The sequence below is a fragment of the Mirounga leonina genome, unplaced genomic scaffold (genome assembly GCF_011800145.1).
Source record: "Mirounga leonina isolate KUSES-001 unplaced genomic scaffold, KU_Mleo_1.0 Mir_180, whole genome shotgun sequence".
Lineage (NCBI taxonomy): Eukaryota > Metazoa > Chordata > Mammalia > Carnivora > Phocidae > Mirounga > Mirounga leonina.
This window is the reverse complement of record NW_023270469.1, coordinates 398,302-414,439: the sequence shown is the minus strand read 5'-3', so window position 1 is coordinate 414,439 and position 16,138 is coordinate 398,302. Positions and strand designations below refer to the sequence as shown.

General features: G+C 62.4%; 1 protein-coding gene across 1 annotated transcript; it reads left to right on the top strand.

Moving 5' to 3' along the window:
- The first annotated feature begins 1,167 nt into the window (after nucleotides 1–1,167).
- Nucleotides 1,168–14,782, top strand: CPNE7 (copine 7). The gene is made up of 15 exons (XM_035024579.1): nucleotides 1,168–1,397; nucleotides 3,371–3,553; nucleotides 5,977–6,051; nucleotides 6,219–6,293; nucleotides 6,925–7,008; nucleotides 7,394–7,483; nucleotides 7,594–7,692; nucleotides 8,037–8,123; nucleotides 8,472–8,531; nucleotides 9,327–9,460; nucleotides 10,290–10,344; nucleotides 10,840–10,891; nucleotides 10,958–11,091; nucleotides 13,699–13,935; nucleotides 14,479–14,782. Exons 1-15 carry the CDS (start codon nucleotides 1,224–1,226, stop codon nucleotides 14,665–14,667), a joined length of 1,728 nt encoding a protein of 575 aa, XP_034880470.1. The 5' UTR covers nucleotides 1,168–1,223; the 3' UTR covers nucleotides 14,668–14,782.
- Nucleotides 14,783–16,138: the final 1,356 nt, after the last annotated feature.

Genomic DNA, 16,138 nt, shown 5'->3' with positions numbered 1-16,138 from the left:
CCAGGGGTGCTGTCCACGTACAGGGTCTGCTGGCGGAGGCTGCTGCTAAGACCTGTCGCTGCCTGACCCGACCCACGAGCATACTTGTCCTGACCCCAGAATCTTCTTCTGCAGCCCTGGAGGCCAAGGCTGAACCCTGGTCGGCCCAAGGGCACAGACCCCGGCACACCAGAGATCCAGTCTCTGCAGCCCTGGCCCTTGAGCCCCCTTCCCCTTAAACCCTCTTCTTGTCCCCCTCCCCCTGTGGCTTTTGGCCAGGTCTGTGCCCTATTTTTAGGCAAACATTGGCAAAGAGAATGGCCGGGAGGTGGCTTCTGCCTCTGTTAGCACCTCCTCTTCCACTCAGCTCCCACTGGCAGGTGGTCTAGGGCATGGGGAGAATCTGGGGCCCCCTATGGAGCCCGGTCCCATCTGGCTGCCGGGGATAGGTGTGGCAGGGCCCCCAGGCACTGCCAGGTCAGACTCTGACACCCAGGACAGTCAGGGGCTATCCCTGCTCCTGGACTGCAAGTTCACCCCTCCCGGGGTGGGGGTGCCTGGCCCACATTAGGTGCCCATGAAATGCTTGTTGGCAGGTGCTGCTTCACCAAATGCCCCCTCCAGATGGGGTCCAAGAGAAGCAGGGAGGAACACGGGATTTGGTGCTAAACCGGGGGTCCAGTTGCCCCCCCCCAACTCGCCAAAGGTCCTGGCAGCTCTGATGCCCACTCCCAGGCCCCCCGGGGCAGCCCGGGGAGGACACTGTCCCAGGGGGCCAGGGGGCTCTGCACAGTGTGGGAGGTCGCTGCCTGGACCTACCCCAAACCTCTCGGCCCGGCTTCCCCGGGGCGGATTTGAACCCTGCCAAACCCGGCAACCCCGAGGGGCGAGGGGCGAGGGGCGAGGGGCGAAGCCGCACTGAGAGCCGGCTCGCCCCTCCCGCAGAGCGCTCCTTGCCCGTGCCCCTCCCACGCCCCGCCCCTCCATGGCTCCCCCTCCTCTGTCCGCCCCCCACCCAGGCTTCAACCCTTCCACTGTCCCTCCTCTGTCCCCCTCCCCGGCCACCCTTCTGCAGTCCCCGCGTGGTGGCGGCCGCGGGAGCCACGTGTGTCCGCGCCCGGCGGGCGTGCAGGCAAGCGTGGCCACGCCTGGCCCGGCCATCATTCCCGAGGCGGCGGCGGCGCCGACTGGGCAGCGGCCCCTCGGTGCGCCCAGCCGAGTCCCTGAGCGCCGGCGCCGGGAGCATGAGCGCGGGCTCGGAGCGCCGGGCGGCGGCGCCCCCCGGAGTGGTGCCCGCGCCCCGCGCCTCCAAGGTGGAGCTGCGTCTCAGCTGCCGGCACCTGCTGGACCGCGACCCGCTCACCAAGTCCGACCCCAGCGTGGTGCTGCGGCTGCAGTCCCAGAGCCAGTGGGTGCAGGTAGGCGCTGGGGCGGGCGCGACCCCGGTGCAGGTGCTGAGTGGGGACCGGGGGCCTGGGGCCGGGGACACAGAGACCGAGGTGGGCAGCGTGCAGGCAGGGTCAGGGCTGGGGTTACCAGGTCGAGAGAATCCGCGCCCACGAGTTGGGGGGGTGCCGGACTGGAGGCCACAGAGAGGAGCCCCAGGTAGAGAGAGGGAGCACCAGCGTGGGGGGTGCGACCAGGGTCCCACGTGGGGCTTTAGGTGCCGGAGTGAGGTACCCCGGCTTGAGCGTGCCGGCAGGGGGCTTGACTAAGGGGCACAGAAGAGAGTGGGGGGTGCGGGAGAGAGTGGTGTGCCCAATGGGGGATGCAGGGTTGGCCTGGGCTCATGGGTCCCCCCTGGCCTGGGGGAGCCACCGCTCTGCCAGGTCCTCATCCATCAGGCAGAGGCACCCAGACCTCGGATCCTGGAGGGGGGAGCAGGGAGGGACAGGCAGGGCTGCGGGGTTGGGGGGCACGGCTGACTGAGGCTGAGGCATTGGTGAGCTAGAGATTTGGCTCTGACCCACCTGGGGGGCTCCCAGCCTGTCGCCTGCTCTCCTCTTGTGGCAGACTCTACCGTGAGTCTCCAGAAACCCTGGGGTGACCGGGTCAGCCCAGCACTTGTGGCCAGGTTGGGACAGCTGAGGTCTGGTTTGTACACTCCACGGACCTGTTTCTCCCTTTGAGACTCTCGGGCCTGGGGGGTCGCTGGGGTGCCTGGGCAGCTGGCTGCCCCTTGCCAGCCCCGGCCCAGCCCTCCCCGTGGGCCAGTCGTGGCGACAGTCTGCATTGTGCAAAGCACTCTCTTGGTCACTGTCCCCTGTGAGATGTGTGCTTCACCTGGAAAGGTGGAGAAACGCCGGGCATGGGCAGGCGAGGTTGGGGGTTGAAGCCCAGTGGAACTGAGGGATCCCTCCCCAGGCTCCAGCACGCCCCCTGACTGGTGACAGTGCAGGGGGGCCTGGGTGGGGCGGTGGGGCAGTGGGAGAGGGTGGGTGAGGGGGAGACCCTGGTGTTCACCGCTGGGGGCCTGCGTGGGGGAGGCAGACAGGCTGGGCCCCGACCTGTGAGGGGCACAGAGTCCTGGAGGCTCCAGTGGCCAGCTTCCGCAGACCAGCTCTGCTCCCTCATGTGGTGTGACCTTGTGCTGTTTGTTGTCATCTCTTGACCGCCAGGCTTCTGCGGGTCATTGGCCTAGGGGGCGAAGGGGCCACTGCAGCCCAGTGTCTTTGTGGTGCTGGGGACATTGGGAAGATCTGTGAGGAGGGCTCACTTGGCCCGAGCATGGGTGCAGTTGTCCCTGGGGGGGGCGGGTGGCCCACACAGACCCTCTGTCTGAGGGTGCGGGAGTTTGTGTACCCTGGAGGGTGGCAAACCTACCTCCCCAGGCTGGACTGTGCTTTAGGGGTGTAGGGGTGCCTAAGCTGGAGGAGAGAGCTGAACCCAGGGGGATCTGTACCCCCTGCCCCAGTCTCCCTGCCTGCCCAGCTGGGGAGAGATCTCCACTGGGGGTTTGCGCAGCCCAGGATTCTGACCCAACTGTGTTCCTGACTTGGACTGCTTTTGCACAGGATCCTTTCCCTCTCCAAGCCTCAGTTTCCCCAACTGTGATGGGGATAGAGTGGGCTGTGGTGGGCAGGATATGAGAAGCTGTGGAGAAGCTGCGGCCTGTGGCTGGCCAGGGCTGGGGCCTTTCTTTCAGGGAGGGAGGTGCCTGGGGCCCCTGGCAGCCGCGCAGCAGCTGAAATCCTGAGGAATGGAGTGCGGGTTGGCTGGGGGCGGGGGCGGGGGGGGTCTTCCCAGGGCCTGGCCTGGACACAAGTCCTCCAGGAGCACGTGAGGGCAGGTGAGGGGACTCTGCGGGCCAGAGCCGGGGGCCCAGGACCCGGGGAGTGCCTGGGTGGACGCGGCTCTCCCGCGAGGTCTTCTCGGCCTGGGCTGCTTGCAGGTGGACAGAACTGAGGTGGTCAGGAGCAGCCTGCACCCCGTGTTCTCCAAGGTCTTCACGCTCGACTACTACTTTGAGGAGGTACAGAAGCTGCGCTTTGAGGTCTATGACACGCACGGACCCAGCAGTCTTGGCTGTCAGGACGATGACTTCCTTGGAGGCATGGAGTGCACCTTGGGGCAGGTGGGCACCCCGTCCCCTCGGGAGGAGAGGTCCAGGTGGGGAGGCGCCCCTGGGCCAACGCTGGTGGGAGGTGGTGGTGATGTGGGGACAGCCTGATTGGACGCCAACTGTGGTACCTCAGAGCTCCTTCTGGGACGAGCGTCCCGCTCTGCCTCTCTCCATAGTGACTTCTCTTAAAAATTCTTCATTAGTTAGCTTTAAAAGTATGTAATTTTGAGCTGGGTGATGCATTCCTCTAATTCGACATTTGGAAAGCGTGAAAGGCATGGCGTGGAACGTCTACCTCTTGCCTGTCCCCGGGCTCTGTGCTCTCACATGAGGACGTGAGTGTATATTTTTCTCTCCGTGTATGTATTTTAACAACACAAACTCCATACACCGTTCTGCAACTTGCTCTTTTCACTGTCATGACATGAGAGAGCCCTTCCACATCGGCACATAAGTGTCCTTGTTTCTCCCTGCGGCAGACGGACCAGCCCTCCGAGGCTGCGGTCACCGGAGGGACACTGTTTGCGGTCCTCGGATGATGTCCCGTCCAGTAGCTCTTCCCTTAGCAGCGCAGGAAGGGTTAGGGTACTTCCTTCTCGACTGGTGAGGGGAGCTGCTTCTTGGTCACTGACGTATAATTTACGCACAGAAGTATGCGCAGACCTTAAGGGTCGATGCTCATGAGTTTAGGTGCCCGTATACCTGACCATCGCCTGGCTCACACAGGACACTTCATCACCCCCACTGACCCCTCCTCTCCAGCCAACTCCTGCTAGCTTTGCCTGCTCTAGAATTTCCTGTTCACGAATCACACAATGTGTTCTAATTTGTGTCCGGTTTCTTTTACCCAACATGCCGTCTGCGTGACTCATCCCCATTGCTGTCTGGTTCGGAGCTGGTTTAGGGTGGATCCCTCTGCCGACCCCACTTTACAGATGACAGCACTGAGATTAAGGAGGGGCACGGCAGCAGAGCAGGATCCCCCCGGGTGGCCTCCCCCCTGCTCGTCTCGAGCATGGGAGAGAATAGTGCACACCGCAGACACATGCGTGGACACACAGGTGTTGACATGTATGCACGGACATACGTGTACACACGGGCACAGGTCCACGGGTGAGGGTACAGATGCATGCTTGGACACACACAGGAACAGGTATGGGCGCACGCATGTCTAGGCTGACACGGCCCGCTCTCAGCTGACTCGCCAGGCCCACACGGCCATCAGGGCAGCTGCAGGCGGAGCTCGAGGTCCCGACACCGGCTGCGAATCCCAGTCCCAGGACCTGGAGCAAGTCACTGACCTCTGCCTGAACCTCCAAGCCTCAGCCATCTCAGGGGTAGTTGGGGGACCGAGAGAAGAATGCTTATCCACCTGAACCGGTTCACAAACGAGCTAGCCCCAGCAGTGGAGCCTACGAGTGGGAACACCTGGGGAGGCTCGGGACATGCCCCCCCCCGCACCCCTTAGCCTGTGTTGACCTCCCCACGTGCAGCGAACGGTCCCAGGGGCTCGGGAGCTGTCAGCTAGGCAGCGCCGCGTGGGTGTGTAGGTTGGGAGTATCTGAGCGGACTCAGCTCACTGTGCCGTAGTCACCCCAGCTCCAGGAGCCGGTGGATGGTGAGGCTAGGCAAGTGCTAATGAGCATCTGGGTCACCGTCACCATGGCGACAGCTTGGTCTTGGTTGGCCAGCAATGGGTGGGGCCCTACAGCGTCATGGAGCCTTTGGTAGCTGTGAGGGGCTGTCCTCACTGAACCCGTCTACAGACCAGGGCGCCCACCCACCTGAGCGCTGCACACAGCCTCCCTGGGTCAACTCACAGGCCCCAGTTAGGGGTTTGTAGCCAAATGAGGGAAGCATCTGCGCAGGGCCAGGTGAGGGGGAGGCCCAGGTGGGCAGGAGCGGGGAGGAGCCCACAGGGAGGGCGCAGCACCAAGGATGTCCATGGGGCAGCATGGTCTGCACGAACGCACAGGAGGGTGGAGAGCTGGCTTGGTGTCTACATTCTTGCTCTCAAGCCCTCTGCCACCTTCAGGGCAGCCTGGGGGTCCAGGGTAGCGCCCAGGAACCCCCTCGGCCTCATGCCGGCCAGGGGGTGTTGAAGCACCTTGCTGCCTGGGGGCCGGGGCCAGGCCGCTGAGGAATCGGGGCTGGTTGGGGCTGGGTGTGCAATCCGTCTGGCGTGTGGGGTGCTGTTTCTGCTTCCTCCTCTCCCGACACATGGACGAGAGGGCCCCTCGTCCACAGCCGCACAGAGGGATGTCCATCAGGTGGCCGAGCATCTCCAGAGCGGGTTGGTGGGTTGGTCACTGCCGGGCCCCGAGGCTGTGGGGCCCTGGGTCGTAGGATTGGCAGAGCCAGGCTGCCCAGGGGGACTGAGGGCAGGGTCCCCAGGGGACAGGAGCTGACCCCTCCCTGACTGTTCTGACTTCCAGATCGTCGCGCAGAAGAAGATGACCCGCGCTCTGCTGCTCAAGTTCGGCAGGAACGCCGGCAAGTCCACCATCACGGTGAGGCTGCCCGCCTTCCCGCCCAGCCCCTGCACCCGGCAGACCCCACCCCTTCCTCAACGCAGCTCTGAGGGGCGAGGCCCGAGGCTGCCTTGTGGTTGGGGGGGGTCCTGGTGCCTCCCCTGGACCCGGCCTGCAGAGCTCAGAGCCGTGGCTTCCCCTCCCAGGTGATCGCTGAGGACATCTCCGGGAACAATGGCTACGTGGAGCTCTCCTTCAGGGCCCGGAAGCTGGATGACAAGGTGCGTGGCGGGCGCCCGCGTGGGCCACGAGGACAGCCCACCCCCAGCGCTGCCCTCCCCGTCAGAGCCTTCCCGGGAACGAGCGCTGTGTTGAGTGAGAGGCGCTTGGAGCCTGTGGGGCCGCCAGGAGGCTGCTCCTGTCCCCGTGTCAGTCACTGGCTCTTGGCTGTGTTCTTCTGGGCGCTGGGCCCCTTCCCAAAACCTCTGTTCATGCTCGTGGCCCCGTTTGACGATGGGGACACGTGCTCAGGGAGGCTGCCATCCAGACAGTGGAGGGATTGCTCTGAGCCAGGTTCTGTCGGCTCTCACATGGGGTGGGCGCACACAGAGCAGGGGTCGGACCTGCTGGAGGGTGTGTCCTGCTGCCCCGCTGGCCAGGCAGATGGGAGCCTGGGGAGGAGGAGGGGGCCAGCAGCTGGGGCTAGCCGAGCGTATGCAGACATGGCCGGAGAGTCACAGGAAGGGTGCAGGGGAGCCAGGGAAGGCTCTGGAGGGGAGGGCAGCCTAGGGTCACTCCGGGAGGCTCTCACCCTCATTTCATAGCTAAGGGGATGGAGGCTCCGTGGGGTGAACAGCACTGCTGGGAAGCCGCAGAGTGGGGCCCGTAAGCACAGCCTCTGCCCTCCTCCAGGACCTCTTCAGCAAGTCAGACCCCTTCCTGGAGCTCTACCGGGTCAATGATGATCAGAGTGAGCAGCTGGTGTACCGGACAGAGGTGAGGGCTCCCTGCCTAGCACCTGACGTCCGTTGCAGTGCTCTGGGGACAGGAATGAGAGGACAGGGAGAGGAGCCAGCCCCATCACTCCCCCGCGTCCTCCCAGCGCCCATCTCCTTCAACAGGGAGCCGGCCAACCAGGCGGCCAGGCCAGGCGCGTCTGCCGCTAGAACCCACAGCTGTGTTTTGTCGTCCCTGCCTGCAGGTGAAATGGCATTTCAGTTAGAGCACTGAGACATCGTCTCCTTTTGAGATAAATTAATCTGAGTAAGAAAAAGAGGCTATTTAAAGAACAGGGTTCCAGGTGGCCTGGGAATGTGGCGGAAGTTCTAGAGGTGGCTCCCGGGGGAACCCGAACCAGCCCCCTCCCGCCCCCCGCCCCCAGGTGGTGAAGAACAACCTCAGCCCCGTGTGGGAGCCTTTCAAGGTGTCCCTGAGCAATCTGTGCAGCTGTGAGGAGACGCGGCCTCTGAAGGTGGGGCAGGACGGGCCAGGGGCGGGGGAGGGGAGCCTGCTGCAGGGGGATGGAGACCTCGAGGTGGGGTCCCACAGGGGCAGCAGGCTGAGGGGGCCTGGGCTCCCCAGTGCCTCATCTGGGATTATGACTCCCGCGGAAAGCACGACTTCATCGGGGAATTCTCCACCACCTTTGAGGAGATGCAGAAAGCTTTCGGGGAGGACCAGGTGAGCTGGGCCCCTCCCTCCCCCCACCTAAAAACAGGGTGGAAAGTGGGTGAACACTGGGTTCTGACCCATCTGCACAGGGTTCTCTGGAAGGAGCCACAGGAGGTAGGTAGAGCGCTGGCGCTGAGCCCGGCTGGCTCCAGAAACTTCCAGAAACTGTTATTACTGGTAAAACCCAGAGAAGACTGATGACCAGGTGGCCAGACCAGGGACATCAGTTGCCTCGTCACAGTTGGAAAAATGCTGCTCAGGGCTGGGGTCTTGAGGCCTCCCTGCTCCCTTGGGGTGGGTGTTGGGCACTGGCGCTCGGGGGGTGGGGGTCTCTGCCCATCCCTGTCCCCCAGGCCCAGTGGGACTGCGTGAATGCCAAATACAAGCAGAAGAAGCGTCATTACAAGAACTCTGGGGTGGTCATCCTGGCAGACCTGAAGGTGAGCTGCGACGCCTGCCTCACCAACAGTGGGCTGGGGGCTGGCTCCCACCTGAACTCTGCAGAGAGCCGACGGGGCAGGGGCACGCCCCTCCCTGCGAGTCTCCCCATTGTCAGATGGACCCTCAAAGGCCCCTAATCCCAGAGCCCCGGGGCTCCCTAGTCCTTGGGGGAGGGAAGTGGAAGGAATGGAGGGGAGGAGGGGTCAGAGAAGGGAAGTGGGGGGGCAGCTGGGGGTCAGGCCGCTCCAGGCAGCTCCCCTGGGGGAGGGCAGGTCCCTGGGGCTCCAGCCTCCGTGTCTGGGCGTGGGGCATCCTGGGTGGGCCCTGCCGACGCCCCTGCCTGGAAGTTCTACAGGGTTCACTCGTTCCTGGACTACATCATGGGTGGCTGTCAGATCCACTTCACGGTGAGCGCCCGGGACCCCCGCTCCCCACCCTCCACCCCGCAGAGCCTGGGCAGCCTCCCCACCCGGACGGCGGGGGCCGAGGTGCATACATGTGTGTAGTCAGGCCCCTCTGCGGGGTCTGCAGGGTCCACACACTCCCTGCCCAGCTCTGGGCTCTTCCTGTGCGTAGAGGGTCCCCCATCCGGAAGGGATGGAGCCAGGACTCAGCTTCAACAGAAGCAATGACAGAAAGACGAGGAGAGAACAGAGTGACACTTGTCACCGCCAGCGACAACGCCAGAAGCCCCAAGACCGAGCGGCCGTGGCCTGGAGCTGGAGAGCCCGTGTGTCACCTGTTGCTCATTCAAGGGTGCATGGGCTCCTGTCTGTCCCCCGAGCAGCAGCAGGAGGGGCCTGAGGGAAGTGTCCCGGCAGGGGCGGCAGGCTTGAACGCTCAGACCCTGCCCAGGCAGGGTGGCAGCTGAGGCGAGTCTTGGCCTTGGGTCCCTTCCCACGGCCCCGCCCCAGGCCCAGTGACAGGCCGGTGGCACCGGGAGAGGGAGGGGCTTGTTCCTTCCTGAGGATGCAGGCTCCATCCGGTTGTGCTGGTCAGCGCTGGCCAGCGCTCGTTGCCCTCGGCCCCCACCCCAGCACAGAGCTGGGCCCTCAGACGGCCCTGGGGACTGCGCTAGTTTGCACCCCTTGCCAAGCAGCTCCCCACAGCTTATTCCCTTACCTCTCAAACGGGGGTCCTGTGTGCCTAGTCCAGCCCGGGTGGGAGAGGGGCCCCCAGCTCATGAGCCGGGATCTCTGCAGGTGGCCATCGACTTCACGGCCTCCAATGGTGACCCCCGGAACAGCTGCTCTCTGCACTATATCAACCCCTTCCAGCCCAACGAGTACCTGCAGGCTCTGGTGGCCGTGGGGGAGATCTGCCAGGACTATGACAGGTGCAGCCTCTGCCCCCGGCCTCCTTGCCTTCTTGCCCCCGGCCTCCCTGCCTCCCTGCCTCCCCGCCTCCCCAGCCTCCCTGCCCCCAGCCTCCCTGCCTCCCCAGCCTCCCTGCCAGCCTCCCTGCCTCACCGGCCTCCCTGCCTCCCTGCCCCCGGCCTCCCTGCCTCCCTGCCTCCCTGCCTCCCCGCCTCCCCAGCCTCCCTGCCTCCCTGGCCTCCCTGCCTCCCTGCCTCCCTGGCTCCAGCTCAGGTTTGGGCCCAGGGGTGGGCATGATGGCTGTATCCACTGGCCCAAGGAAGGCTGGCAGTGTCCGGGGCCACGGTGGGTGGGACTTACTCCACGGGCCAGCCCCAGATGTCCCTGCGTGGCTGATCTGCATGGGCAGCCCAGCTCCCTGAGGTGGGGCTGGCCCCCACTCACATGGCCCCTTCACCCTTCCCACAAACATGGGGGGTGGCCCAATTTATAGACCAGTAAACTCTGGCCATGGAGGGGTAGACTCCTCTGTCAGGGGGTGAGGAGCAGAGACCTGAGTCCCAAAGACAGGAGGCCGACGCTTCCCAGGGTCAGGTTGTGGTCCCAGAGTTGGAGGAGTTGTGTCTGCCCCTGCCTGGAGGCTGGGTGTCTTCCTCACTGCTCAGCGCCTCAGTTTCCCCCGTGTGGTTCGGAGCAGGGCCGGGCACCCAAGAAAGTGTCAGCCTGGGCCTGGTCACACAGGGGTGGAATAGAGCCCGGCTGTCCTGGTTCTGGTGGACATCTCCCCAAAGCACACCCACCCCCAGGGAAATCAGGGACCGCTGTGTGATGGGGCCGCCTCTCTTCCAGCGACAAGAGGTTTTCTGCTTTGGGGTTTGGAGCCCGAATCCCTCCCAAGTATGAGGTAGGAGAGCCTGGGGACCGGGACCCCACCCCCCTGCATCGGCTGGGGCCTCTGGGGCCAGGCTGCTTGTCCCCAGCAGAGGCCGTCCTGGGTTCTGGGACCCCTCAGCGGGGGCCTCTCGCTGGTGGGAACGCAGCCTCCCTGCACTTCCAGCCAGAGAGGCTGACCTTGGTCACCTAGCTCCAGTGACCCTCTGGGGGAACTGAAGAAAACTCTGTGTCCCTGTCAGGAGAAGGGGAATGAGTCTGGAAACTTCCAGTAGCAAATAGCTGAAGAACATGATGGTGGGAGGGATTTATTGGTTTAAAGCATCTCAGACCCCCTGGCTGCAGGGGCTGAAGGACTAGTCCGCCTGCCCTCTCTCCCAGGTGACTCCCTCCATGAGGCTCTGTCCACGTGGGGGCCCCAGGGGCTGCAAACCTACCTCTCCCGGGAGGTGGGGGCTGGGGGTCCTGGAGGGGTAGCCCAGCTGACAGTCCCTCTGTGCCCACCCAGGTGTCCCATGACTTTGCCATCAACTTCAACCCTGAGGACGATGAGTGTGAAGGTAGGGGCCTGAGGCAGGCCTGGGTGGGGGTGCCCCCGGGCCGGGCTCACCCTCCTTCCCCCACAGGAATCCAGGGTGTGGTGGAGGCCTACCAGAACTGCCTGCCCAGGGTCCAGCTCTACGGTCCCACCAACGTGGCCCCCATCATTTCCAAGGTGGCCCGCATGGCCGCGGCCGAGGAACACACTGGGGAGGCCTCCGTAGGTACCTGGGGCAGGTGGCAAGGTGGGGCCGGGGTGCATGAGAAGGTGGTGCGTGCCGCTGGGGGGCCAGGTATGGGCCGCAGTGTGTGAGGGGGGCATGGCGGTCAGGGAGGCGCAGGCCTGGGGGTACTGGGGGATGCAGGGGGGCCCCAAAGCCCCCCTAGAGGCACAGGTATAACTCTCACCTGGCGGGGTCACACCCCCTGCAGGCTGATTTGCCCAGTCCCTTCCCAACAGGCTGTTTGTTGTTCTGCCGTGCGCATATTATTTTGTTTGTGTGTCTTTTTATTTTTCACAAATAATATTGTGCTGGAAGTTGCATTCTGCTTTACTTTTTCTTTTTTTCTTTTTTTTTAGATTTTGTTTATTTATGAGAGAGAGAGAGAGAGCATGAGTGTGGGGGGGGGGTCAGAGGGAGAAGCAGGCTCCCCACTGAGCAAGGAGCCCGATTCAGGACTCGATCCCAGGACCCTGGGACCATGACCTGAGTGGAAGGCAGACGCTTCCCCGACTGAGACACCCAGGTGCCCCTGATTTCCTTTTTCAACATGTTTGTAGATCTGTTTGTGCTGCTGTATGCACTGTTGGTCTGTTGCTTTACCTTTTTATTCTGTAAAAGACATCACATTTGCAGAAGAGTGCTCCATCCCTCACCTGAGGTCACTGACTTCTTTCCGCGTTTCCTCCCTCCCCCCTCTTCCCCTCCCCCTTTCCATATGATTTTGAAGCAAGTCCCAGACACATAACTTCGTCTGTAAATATCAGTATAAACCTCTCGAAGAGAGAAAAGAGAGCCACAGTGCCATGACCACACCTAAAACACAACAGTAATTCCCTCCGTATTGAAATGCCAGTATCTAAATATGAAACATCTGGGTAGCACACATGTCCCGCTGGATGGTTCATGTCCCATCCCGGTGGCTTCTATGGCAGAACGGGGGTGAAATGGCCCCCCTGTGATTGTGGACGTGTCCTCCGCCTTCCCTTGCTGATGGAGGGGGAGTCCTGTAGGGTCTCCGGGTCTCGAGGCTGCTGACTGTGCCCCGTGGGGGCATTCACCACATTCTTGTCTTCTGATTCGACTTTCCCAGGAGGTGGTGGGAGTGTCCCCAGGAGGCACGCATGTCTGCCTCTGTCCTCCTTGGTGCTCAGAGCCTCCATCTCTGCCAAGATGCTTCACAGGGGCTTCTGTGGGTTGCTAGATTGCTTCCCGTGGAACAGTAGTGGCGCTGATACGGTGGGGAGGCGCTCGGCGTAACCTGGGACCCGCTTCTCAGTGCACCTGGTCTTCCCCTGCCTGTCTCTTTCGTCCCGAGGGAAAGTGGTGTCACTCGCTCCCAAGTCACACGTGGCTTCCTGGGGCCAGACCACAGTCACCCACACAGTGCTGGGAGGCCCCGTGCTCACGGCGACGGGGCTCAGTGTTTGAGACCTAGTTTAGGGGCAGGAGGTGGGCATGCGGGCTTTCCTGAGGAGGGGCTATGTCCACGGGGCTCAGAGCTGGGTCCAGCCGGGGGTCCTCAGACTGCCCAGCACACGGTCAGTCCTCCCATGGATCTGGGGCTCTGGGGAGGAGGAGGGCAGGGGGCCTCTTGGCAACGATGACCCTGTTGGTGATGCCATTGGTCTTTCCCTCACGTGGTGTCACAGTGTTTGTGCCCACTGGGCTAGGGTCTTCTTTTCTCTCCTTTATGTTTTCTCTTGTCCAGGTTTTTAGTACTGATTTTTAGTAGTTCTCTTTTGGGGGATTTTTATGTTTGTTTTGTTTTTTAAAGATGTTATTTTTTAAGTAATCTCTACACCCAATGTGGGGCTTGAACTCACGACCCTGAGATCAAGAGTTGCGTGCCTGAACCAGCCAGCTGCCCTGTTTGTTTTGTTTTTTGAGAGAGAGAGAGAGAGAGAGAGTGGTGGGGGGGAGGGGCAGAGGGAGAGAGAGAATCTCCAGCAGACTCCACGCCCAGCACGGACCCTGACGCGGGGCTCGATCTCACACCCCTGAGATCATGACCTGAGCCAAAATCAAGAGTTAGATGTTTAATTGACTGAACCACTCAGGTGCCACAACCCCTGTTTTCTTTGTTTATTAACAAGGGAAATGGACTTTTATTTGAAACAAGTCCCAGTCTGTCTTTGTGCTGATGTGCTGAGCACCTGGCCAGGCTGGGCCAGAGGGTGTCCTCTCTAAATTGTTCCTTGGATCCCAGGGTCCCTTTAGGGTGTGGGAGGTCCTGTCCTCTGGCAGCCCACAGGACCCTCCTTCTCGGGCCTCGGACGTGGGTTCGGACCCAGGCTCCACCAGCCTCAGCCTCTCCATCTGTACGATGGGTTGGGAGATGGGCGGACGCATCCAGCCACAGTAAATGAGCTCATGATGTCCTTTGGTTGTGATGAACTACACTTTAGCAACAATTTCAGAAAAGCCTGAACACCCTCAGCTCGGGATGCCCGCAGTGGCTCCCAGGCTGTCTGGGGGAGGGGAGCTGCTTGGGGGACTTGCGGTTGCCTGGGGGGTAGAAGCGGCCCTCAAGGGTCCCCAGACAACCCCTGAGGGCCTGAGGAAGGGGTGGGGGACCCGTGCCCACTCTTTCCCTGTGTCCCCAGCAATACTACATTCTGCTGGTCCTGACCGATGGTGTGGTGACCGACATGGCTGATACACGGGAGGCCATCGTGCGTGCCTCCCACCTGCCCATGTCCATCATCATCGTGGGGGTGGGCAACGCCGACTTCACGGATATGCAGACCCTGGACGGGGACGACGGCATCCTGCGCTCCCCGCGGGGCGAGCCAGCTCTCCGAGACATTGTGCAGTTCGTGCCCTTCCGGGAGCTCAAGAGCGTGAGTGCATGTGGGGGGGGGGGTGCGGGGGCGGTCCAGGGCCTTCCCCCCAGGCTCCCAGGGAGGAGCAGGACTTGAACTGCTCTCAAGCACCTAGAAACCTTCCTATTTTGAAAATATCGAACCTACACACAGGAGAGAAGGCAGCACAGTGGGCTCCCCAGGCACTTTCAGACCCTTTGTGAGACACAGGAAGGAAATTCACAACCGGTGGACACTCACAGGGCTTTTTGGGGGGGCGCCCACCTCCTTCCTGCCTCACACCTGCCCTGTGTGCCTGGAGGGGGGCGGGGCCACGTGGGTGCAGGTGCCATTCAGGCTGGGGCCCCCTTCAGCAGTGGGCCACTGCAGCCTCGCATCCTCGGTTCTACACCCCGTACTAAGGCTCCCCTGGCCGCCAGGAGACTTACTGGTCAGCTGCGGGACACCCTCTACTAGAGGGTGGGGGCCGCAGCGCCAGAGGATGAGGCTGGGGTGCGATCGGCTGGGCGGCCAGAGGGTCGGGAGGCCCCCAGCTGTAACCACGCTGTCCCCGCTCCGAAGGCGTCCCCGGCAGCGCTGGCCAAGTGCGTGCTGGCCGAGGTGCCCAGGCAGCTGGTGGAGTACTACAGCTACAAGGAGCTGCCCCCGAGAGGTGACAGCACCCACGCCCGAGAGGCCGGCCCCCCCGAGAGGGCCGGGCAGCCGGGAGTGCGGCCAGTCTCTGTCTCCAGCACCCTCGAGGTCCCTTAGGCCCCCCGCCTTCCAGAGCCCTCCTGTGCCCACCCGGCCCGCCCCTGTCGTCCTGTGAGCCTGCTGCCTAGGCCAGCCGTCCGGGACCCCCAAGGCTGAAGGATGAACAAATCCAGGCCTGGGGATCCCTGAAACAGGAGCTGAAGGTGTGGGGGTGCTGGTGGTAGCCCCCCATGCCTGGCCCTGCCTCCACCAGGCCGGTGTAGAATGGTGGGGGGCACGGACTCCTGAGAGAGCAGGAGGCCTGGCAGCTCAGCCCCAAATGAAGGGAAGTTTAGGGATTGGGGGATTTCTGCTTTGCACCCGATCTTCACTGAGGAGGGGCCCGCAGGCTGCCTTCCAGTTGTGGAGAAAACCCCAAGATGCCCCCAGACCCCTGATCCACAGTCAAGATTCCTCTTTGCTCCCTGCCTTCCTCTCTGCTCACTCCCACCTCCGCACCCAGGTTTATGGGGTCTGCAGGTGGGGGCTGAGCATAATAAAGTGTCATCCTGTCCTCGAAGCAGTTTGTGCATTTACTGCCCCCATTCTTGCCTCCCCAGCCCTGCAGCAGAGGACTGCACCCCTCGGGAGGGGTGGACAGGCGAGTCAGGCCCCCTCCCATCCCCACACTGGGACAGGGAGTCTGCTAGACTCAGGCCCTCGGGGTCCTTCCTGGACGGAAAGGAAGGGCCCTTTCAGGAACACAAGGGTGTCAGAGGCAATACTCCACCCAAGGAAGGGCCAGAGGATGCAGCAGCTGCCCCCATACCCTGAGTGGCCTCTCCTTGGCCTTCAGTGATCCGCTGCTCGAAATCTGCATCAGCCAGGCTCAGGTGGGGAGAGGCTGTCTGGCAGGAACCCAGGGGCCTTTAACCAGCAACTCAGCTTTACAAGGACCTACCATGCTATACGCTGTCAGGGGAGGGAGCACCACCTGCCAAAGCCTCCCAGCCCTGTGGGGGTGGGTTTCTGATTGAGATTTCCCCTGAAACATCTTGTCTGGGAAAAACAAATTGTCCTGACCCTGATTCTAGGCCCTCCCATCCACTCGCTCATCCATCCATTCATCCACACATCTATCCATCCAACCTTCCCTCCCTCCATCCATCCACCTATATCCATCCATTCATCTACCTGTCCACCTGTCCATCCATCCACCCTTCCCTCCTTCCCTCCATCCACTGGTCCGTCCATCCATCCAACCATCCATCCATCCATCCATCCATCCATCCAATCACCCTTCCATCCATCCATCCATCCATCCATCCATCCATCCATCTATCCATTCATTCACCCATCCATCCATCCATCCACCCCCACCCACCTATCCATCCATCCACCCTTCCCTCCCTCCATCTATCCATCCACCTAATCCATCCATCCATCCACCCACCCACCCATCCATCCATCCATCCACCTATCCATCCATCCATCCACCCCCCCCCCACTCTGGAGGTCTATTTTTAGCTCCTGATTCATCTCCTGTTAG